The sequence below is a fragment of the Oryx dammah genome, unplaced genomic scaffold (assembly GCF_014754425.2).
Source record: "Oryx dammah isolate SB20612 unplaced genomic scaffold, SCBI_Odam_1.1 HiC_scaffold_28, whole genome shotgun sequence".
Lineage (NCBI taxonomy): Eukaryota > Metazoa > Chordata > Mammalia > Artiodactyla > Bovidae > Oryx > Oryx dammah.
In genome coordinates this window covers 48,663,372-48,671,049 of record NW_024070212.1, presented here as the reverse complement: position 1 = coordinate 48,671,049, position 7,678 = coordinate 48,663,372, and the positions used below count along the sequence as shown (strand labels likewise).

The window sequence follows — 7,678 nt, the reverse complement described above, 5'->3', positions numbered from 1 at the left end:
CGGGGGGCGGGGCTGCGGTTGGGGAGGTGCGTTCCCAACGGTTCCCGCGGCGGTTCGAACTTGGCGCAACAGGGATTCCCATAGTGTGTCTGGCGTTCGGCGCTTGGGGCCGGGAGAGGGTCGTAGGTTTCCGAACGGAGAGGAGAGCGCGGTGTGCGCCGTCGTCGGTGAGTCTGTCTCACAGCTACGACTTGTGGTGAGCGACTGCCCGTGGAGGGTGGAAACTGGCCTATCTGAGGAGGTACAGGTGTTTCCCTCTTGGTTCCCTTGGATGTTTTTAATCTTGTCCTCGCCCTCGCTGCTCACGCTGCTATGCAGTGTCGTATTTTAGTAGAAGAAAAATCGGGAAGGAAGTTGTTCATGTTTTCCTCCACTGCTTCCAGATGAACAAAGGACCAGTTCTATCAAACTGAGCATTCTTGATACAGAACAGTAGGATATAAATCCTTGAATGGCCTTCCAAAATGCGGAATCCTTTTCGACTACAGCCCATCTTTTTTACATACAGCGAGTATAATGAACACTTGTTCTTCGGTGTGATGTGTGTGCCTGTGTATACCTGCAAACGCATTGTAATTAAGGCCCGAAGATGGCAGGGCCTGTAAGAAGCATGATGTGCTTTTTCACGTATGTACAGGCGATGAAGCTAGACTTTTATAACTAAGTTAAAGGGAGGAGAAATCTTTATTTGAGGGTATTAAATGGCCCACTAGGAAAATGAAAATATATTTGCATATCAAACGTTTTCATTGATCCTTTAAAAGGGGGAGAGAATTCTTGGGTTAAAATTTACATAAACCTGATTCAGTTGAAACAAAATGGCATGTTAGAGTTTGCCTAAATTTTCTTTACCCTTCTTCCTTCACCAACCTGTAGGTAACTAGAGTTGTTGGAAAAAAACAGAGTGGGGACCTGAACCTTTGTTTGGGAGAGTCTTCTCATTTAAGCAGGAGCAAATTTTTGGAAACAAAAGAGGGAAGAGGAAAGAAATATTTTCTTTACTAAGATTCCATAGTATATATTTTCGTGCCACAGTTTATTCCAGTAAGATGAAAGTTTTCTTTTTAATCTTCCTCATCTGAGAAATTTTGAGTGTGGAGTAAATTTGTTATTTTAGCTAGGTGAGGGGAAAGAAGGACAGTTTTGTAATCATCGTTTAGTCACTGAAAATTTTGGGTTCCTGTAAGTGCCTTAGAGTCCTGATTATAATACACAGGACTCCTAACCTTTTGGAGCTTGAGATGTCTTCAGAATTCTAGAAGGGTGATCAGAAAGAAGCTTCAATGACAAAGGTAAATGGGATCTGAAAGAGGAATGTAATTGAAAGATTATGCAGGAAGATGGAGTAGTAGAGACTGTAAAGCTTTCATTTAAGTTTTATTATTAATTATATGTCTTAGTACACAATAATTATGAATATTAATTATTAGTAATAAAATGTATTTATCATGATTTTTTAATGTGCAAAGCTACTTAGTAGAGAATTTCACAACCCTTGAGATACCCATCAGTTGAAGAAACAAAAACTTTTCTTATTTATTTTTGTGAGTTAACCTGCTAAATGTCATTTTGATCTCTATGGTTGTTACGTGAATGTGAGTATATGGTTTTAAATTTATAGCCATGGAGAATAGGAGAAGGGGATAACCTTTATCTGGTAATAAATTACCTTTAGGAAAATATGAATGTTATGATACCAGTTTTGTCAGATGTTCAGAGCTTATAACATGATCAAGTTCAAACACTTCATACTGAAACTAATTTATAATAAATAAGAAAACTGCAGTGTGACATAATTAAAAGATCTTTGTGTCATGATGGCCTAGGTTCAAATCTTGGTTCCACCATTTACAGTTTGTGTGACCTTGAGTAAGTTATTTGGAGAAGGAAATGGCAGCCCAGTCCAGTATTTCTTGTTTGGAAAATTACACGAACAGAGGAACCTGGCGGCCTACAGTCCATGGAGTTGGAAAGAGTCAGACGTGATTGAGCACGCGCACACACGCAAGCAAGTTATTTGGCCCATTCTTAGTTTCTTCACCTTTAACATCAAATAGAAAGAGTTTACACACTTCTTAGAAAGATTGAAGATGGCTAGAAAAGGGGAATTGTAGTCCCTGGCTTAAATGAAAAATTGATTCATTGAAATTTTGTTGAACTTTCCATTATGGCTTTACCCTGCAGAGAAATTGATTATTGCTGGCTGTTTTGCTTTGTTTAAAATTACCATGAAAGATTTCACAACATTTGAAATAGAAAAATAATAACTTGAGTTAAATTTTATTAGTGTGAGAGAATTTTGACTGACATCACAGATTCTTTCAGGCAAGGTACAAGAAATTCATTTCTTTTTTTAAGAAATGGAATCTAGTTCATCAGACTTCTATAATAAAGATAATGAAGAAGAAAGTTTGCTGGCAAATGTTGCTTCCTTAAGACATGAACTGAAGATAACAGAATGGAGTTTGCAGAGTTTAGGGGAAGAGTTATCTAGGTGAGTGAGTAAACTTATGTATAGAACTCTAACTTAGGACTTTAACTGATGAATGTAAAATTTTTGAATATCATTATTGTTTGCTGTGTTTCTCGTGTGTCCAGAATAGGGAATAATGCTCCATAATTTAAAAAATAATAATTTTGAATATAGCTTTCAGTTTAGGAAGAACAGAACTATTATAGAAGTATTTACAAATTAAGACCTTTAATATATTAGGACTCAGTATAAAATATATGTGTAGGCTTAACTAATCTTTTATTATCATGACTGTTTTTTGAATCTTAAGTATCTCTAGCATAGAGGCTCCAGAAACATAGATTGCTAGTTTTAAAACTAATTGTGGTTTATTGAAAATTTAATTGAAATGCTTCAAGTTCCTTTCTGGAATCTGATTTCCAGCAATATTTCAGGTGCTTTTCTATTTTCTTACTTAAAATGTAGAAATTTAGAGTAAATACTTAAAAGTATCTAACAACTAAAATGTACTTTTTCTTTTTTTTCTAGTGTTAGTCCAAGTGAAAATTCTGATTATGCTCCTAATCTCTCAAGGTCTGAAAGACTCATTTTGGAAGATCTTTCTCATCCTAGCCATCTCGGACTTTTGAATTACTCACCTCATAAAAGAGTTTGTAAAATGCCCAATAGTGGTACTGATTTTCAAAAAAAGCCAAGAGATAAGGTTATCATTTTTAGACCTGCCTACCTAAAAGTAGTTTTAGACCTGTCTATTTAAAATACTTTTTCTCTGAGTTTTTTTTTTCAAATGCTTAATTTATGTTTTCCATAGTCTTTCACTATAGTGCTCAAGACTCTTTGAATTTAAGTGGTATATAAGAGTAGCTATTTTGATGTATTAGTCTATTTTAAAACTTCTATATTTATTACCTTTTTGCAATTAAATGTCTTGTTTTCTCTGTAACCCCCTTGATTTTATACCATACCATGTATGTAATAGGTAATCATGGCTTATTAAGTGATTGAAGTATATTGCTGTTTAGCCTGGGTCAGGTGTTCCATTCATTATATCTAAATTTTGTGGATGATGTTAGACATATGTCCTGGTCTGAAACTCACTCTTTCTTCCTCTTTTTTATTCACTTGTATTCTGTCTTGCTATGTGTACTCCTCTGTCTTACTCAACCCTTTATCTCCTTTTCCTCTGTCTTCCTCCCATTTTTTATTACCCAACTGCCAGCATGCATATATGTTGTAGCCATGCGTTCTGGGAAACAAACTCACTCAGAGGGACGATGCAGATAGTGGAGTGCAGTTTATTACACCGGCGGGCCCAAGGCAGAGTCTCCTCTTAGCCAAGGACCCGGACCAGCATTTGTGAAAATCTTTTATACCCAATGTGTACGTGTCTGAACCCACCACTCCAAATTCCTTTAGACTTACATAAACCAAGGAAAATACAATTCCAATAACCCCATCATTCACGTGCTATGTGCTCATGTGCTCAAACAAACAATTAGCCAATAATCAATAAACCCGAGGTTACACTCCTATAGATACAGAAAATTTTATGACCTGTCTGGAGGAAGGGGTGATTAGTGTATGTTTCTCTGAGGCGATGAGTAACCTAGACACGGTCTTCAAGGTTCCCCTGTCTGGAGGGGTCTTATCCTTCTGTTGTTGTTTTCATAGGTACTAAACACAGAGTTCAGAGTCCACTGGAAAGGTGGCTGAGCATGATCAGCATGAAGGCCTAAGATGGAGTCCAGGCCCTATGAATTCCTTCTTCATATATACATATGGTTACATATGTACATGATAAGCTTTTTTGATAGAAATTTGCTCTTCCCACTTAAAGCTAGCAATTGAGAGATTTTCTTTTTGTAAGGAAACTGCTTGATGAAGCCATCTGAGCCTGCACTTTAGAAAATGAATTCAGATTCCTTGTCTACAAAGATGATGTAGTTTTGAGAAATTTGATGTATATCCTAATTCAAATTGTTGACTTTTTATTGTATTTATGCCTTCATTGACATCATTGTGTTTTACCTTAAGCAAAATAAAAAGTTACATGACAAATTGAAAGGGGAAAACTATTGATAATGCCTATTAAAGACTAATGAAAGCTCTTTAATATATAAAGAGCTCCTAGAATTAAGGAAAAATCATCAAACCAGTGGAAATATGTGCAAAAGGCATGAATGGGAAAGGAAATTAAAACAAAAAGAGTTCAATCTCAGTCATAAAAAGAGAAATTCACTACCAGATTATTAAACATCCTGAGTTTGGCACTGTATTTTGTGGATGCTATTAGGGGGAAATAGGTATTCTCATGCATTGCTGGTAGAAATGCAAAGTGATATAATCTCAGTGGAGAGACATTTGGTAATATTTACCAAAACCACAAATTCGTTTACCTTTAACTTGAAAATCCTATTCCTGGAAAGCTACCTGCATAAGTATAAAATGAGGCCTTGTTTGTCATAACAAAAGACTAGTAATAGCTCGGTTGTCCAGTAATAAATAAATATTGAATAAATATGCAATGAATACTGCAGCTAAACGGATAAAAAGAAAAAAGGAGTTTCTCACTGAATTGATTGTGGAGAGATTGCCAGGATGTATTGTTGAAGTGAAAAACCATATATACTATTCTGGTTTTGCATAAGAGCTGTTGGGGGTGGATAATTTGTATAGTTTGTGTATGTATATGGAAGCACTGCTGCTGCTGCTGCCGCTAAGTCACATCAGTCATGTCCGACTCTGTGCGACCCCGTAAACAGCTGCCCACCAGGCTCCCCCGTCCCTGGGATTCTCCAGGCAAGAACACTGGAGTGGGTTGCCATTTCCTTCTCCAGTGTATGAAAGTGAAAAGTGAAAGTGAAATCGCTCAGTCGTTTCCGACTCTTAGTGACCCCATGGACTGCAGCCTACCAGGCTCCTCCGCCCATGGGATTTTCCAAGCAAGAGTACTTGAGTGGGGTGCCATTGCCTTCTCCGATGGAAGCACTAGAAGACTAGATTTAAGATCCTAACTTAATTAATGACTCTTCTATAGAAGGAGTTTCCTGTTTTTTTGCTAATTTGTGTTATACAAAAATTTATAAGTAAGAAACTTGTAAAAATCGTTACCTATTTACTAAACATGGGAATGATACTTCTGTATGTACTCTTTTATATATAGTTCTGACTTTTGAATTATAAAAATACATTACTTATTCAAAAAATAAAATTAAATCATGTTTTGGAAACCTCAACAAATGAAAATTAAAATACTTTATTATAAAATATATATTCAAAAAAGTATAATAGAAATATATGTACAGTTAACAGTGGCTCAGTAGTAAAGAGTCCGCCTGCAATGCAGAAACCGCAGGAGACATGAGTTCCATCCCTAGGTTGGGAGGATCCCCTGGAGCAGGGCATGGCAACCCACTCCAGTATTGTTGCCTGAAGAATCCCATGGACAGAAGAGCCTGTCGGGTTACAGTTCATAGGGTCGCAAAGAGTAGGACACAACTGAAGCAACTGAGCACGCAAAGAATAATTTATCCATTTTGTTGTTTGTGGGCATTTCAGTTCTAACCATTTTTATATAATCTTCAGGTACAAAAGTTTCTATCAGATTTATAGCCAGGAGTAATACTGTTGAGTCTTAACATGTTCAGCTTTACTGGATAATACCAAGAACTTTTCCAAAGTGTACCACTGTTTTACAAGCCAAATTTATTTACTTACTTGTTCACCATCTGCTGAGGAGAGTGCTGATTGTCTCACATATCTTCCCCAACACTAAGTATCTTAACCTATTTTTCTGAGCTACTTAGTCATTTTATTGATAATTGTTCATTGTATTATATATAATACTTAGTGAAGTAATTCAAAATATATTGTTCTTTTTCATTTTTCAGATGTCTTTTTCATCTTCTACCCCTGTGGATCAGGAAATCAGAAGTCTTCGAGAGAAACTTAATAAACTTAGGCAACAGAATGCTTGTTTAGTTTCACAGAATCATTCTTTAATGACTAAAATAGAATCTGTCCACTTTGAATTGACACAGTCAAGAGCAAAAGTATGTTTCTTGAAATGGTGACTATGCCAACAGAAAAGAATCATCTTAAGATTTGTAATTGGAAAAATATTCCTTGTATTACCTTAATTATTATATATAATGATTTTTATTGTGATAATATATCAACCTATTATAGAATCAATTTTATATGAATTTAATATTTGAAAATTATTTAGAGGAACTTGTATAATCTATGCATTTAGATAAGTCAGAACTTCTTAAAATTCTTAAGATTACCAATTTGTGTGGTTTTGTTTCTTGTACAAAGAAAATATATAGCTTACTTTTCTTCTTCTTTACAATAATACATCCTCATTGTTGTAAACTTCAAAAATAGAAAAAAGGGAGAAAGATAACCCAGTTTCTACCATCTAGAAACTACTTTATTGGTTTATCATATAATTGAATATTACACATTTGAATAGTTTTTTTTTTTTCCTGTGTTTTATACTTCTTATATAGTCTAAGCATTTTTTGGTGCATTTACCTAGCTTTTCCAACAACCATTTTTTTATGGTAGCATTAATGTTTTCTTATGTGAGTATACCATAACTTAATAACTCTCCTGTTTAAGTGGTTTCCTTTATTTTTCTATATGATTGATATTGTACAAAAAAATTAGAAGAAACGAAAGAGTCCATTAATAGAGGCATGGTAAATATATATGTATATTTATATATATATGCATGCATATAATTAATTGCTACCAAGCTTACTTTTGTTACCTAAGGTGAAAGCATATATCAATGTATCAGTACTACAATATATTAATATATCACTACTAAAACATATATCAATATATGAGTACTAAAATGCAAAGTTATTTGACTTTCATGGGACTTTGTAAAGTTTAGATGATATTTGTTGAGGCACTTAGAGTGGTATCTGTACAGTCAGCACTCCAAAACTCACCTGAAGTATTTAGCGGCAGAAACAAATACACAGTAACTAATCTGCTTTGTTTTTTGTAAAATGAGCATATTTGTCTAAATGTTTGTGTTTTAGTACGTGTGTGTATGTATATATATAAAATACATATGATGTATGTAAGGAAAGAAAGGCTGTGCTATAACTGGGAACTATTAGAGCGTCATAGTGAGACTTTGACTTTTTTTAGACATAATTGTTTTAAGTAGTACAGTTATGGGAGGTC

General features: G+C 35.0%; 1 protein-coding gene across 7 annotated transcripts in view; it reads left to right on the top strand.

Annotated features, from left to right (window-relative positions):
• Positions 1-14: 14 nt before the first annotated feature.
• Positions 15-7,678, top strand: part of CCDC18 (coiled-coil domain containing 18) — a 107,870-nt gene continuing 100,206 nt past the window's right edge. For 3 of the 7 annotated variants that reach the window (XM_040232280.1, XM_040232277.1, XM_040232279.1), the window contains exons 1-5: positions 15-196; positions 877-982; positions 2,359-2,494; positions 3,002-3,176; positions 6,364-6,525. In XM_040232280.1, the coding sequence (XP_040088214.1) occupies positions 2,361-2,494; positions 3,002-3,176; positions 6,364-6,525 (471 nt within the window). In that variant the 5' untranslated portion in view covers positions 15-196; positions 877-982; positions 2,359-2,360. Of the gene's footprint in view, positions 197-876; positions 983-2,358; positions 2,495-3,001; positions 3,177-6,360; positions 6,526-7,678 lie in introns of those variants that run through there. The other 4 variants (XM_040232278.1, XM_040232281.1, XM_040232282.1 and 1 more) reach the window with 4 other exon arrangements.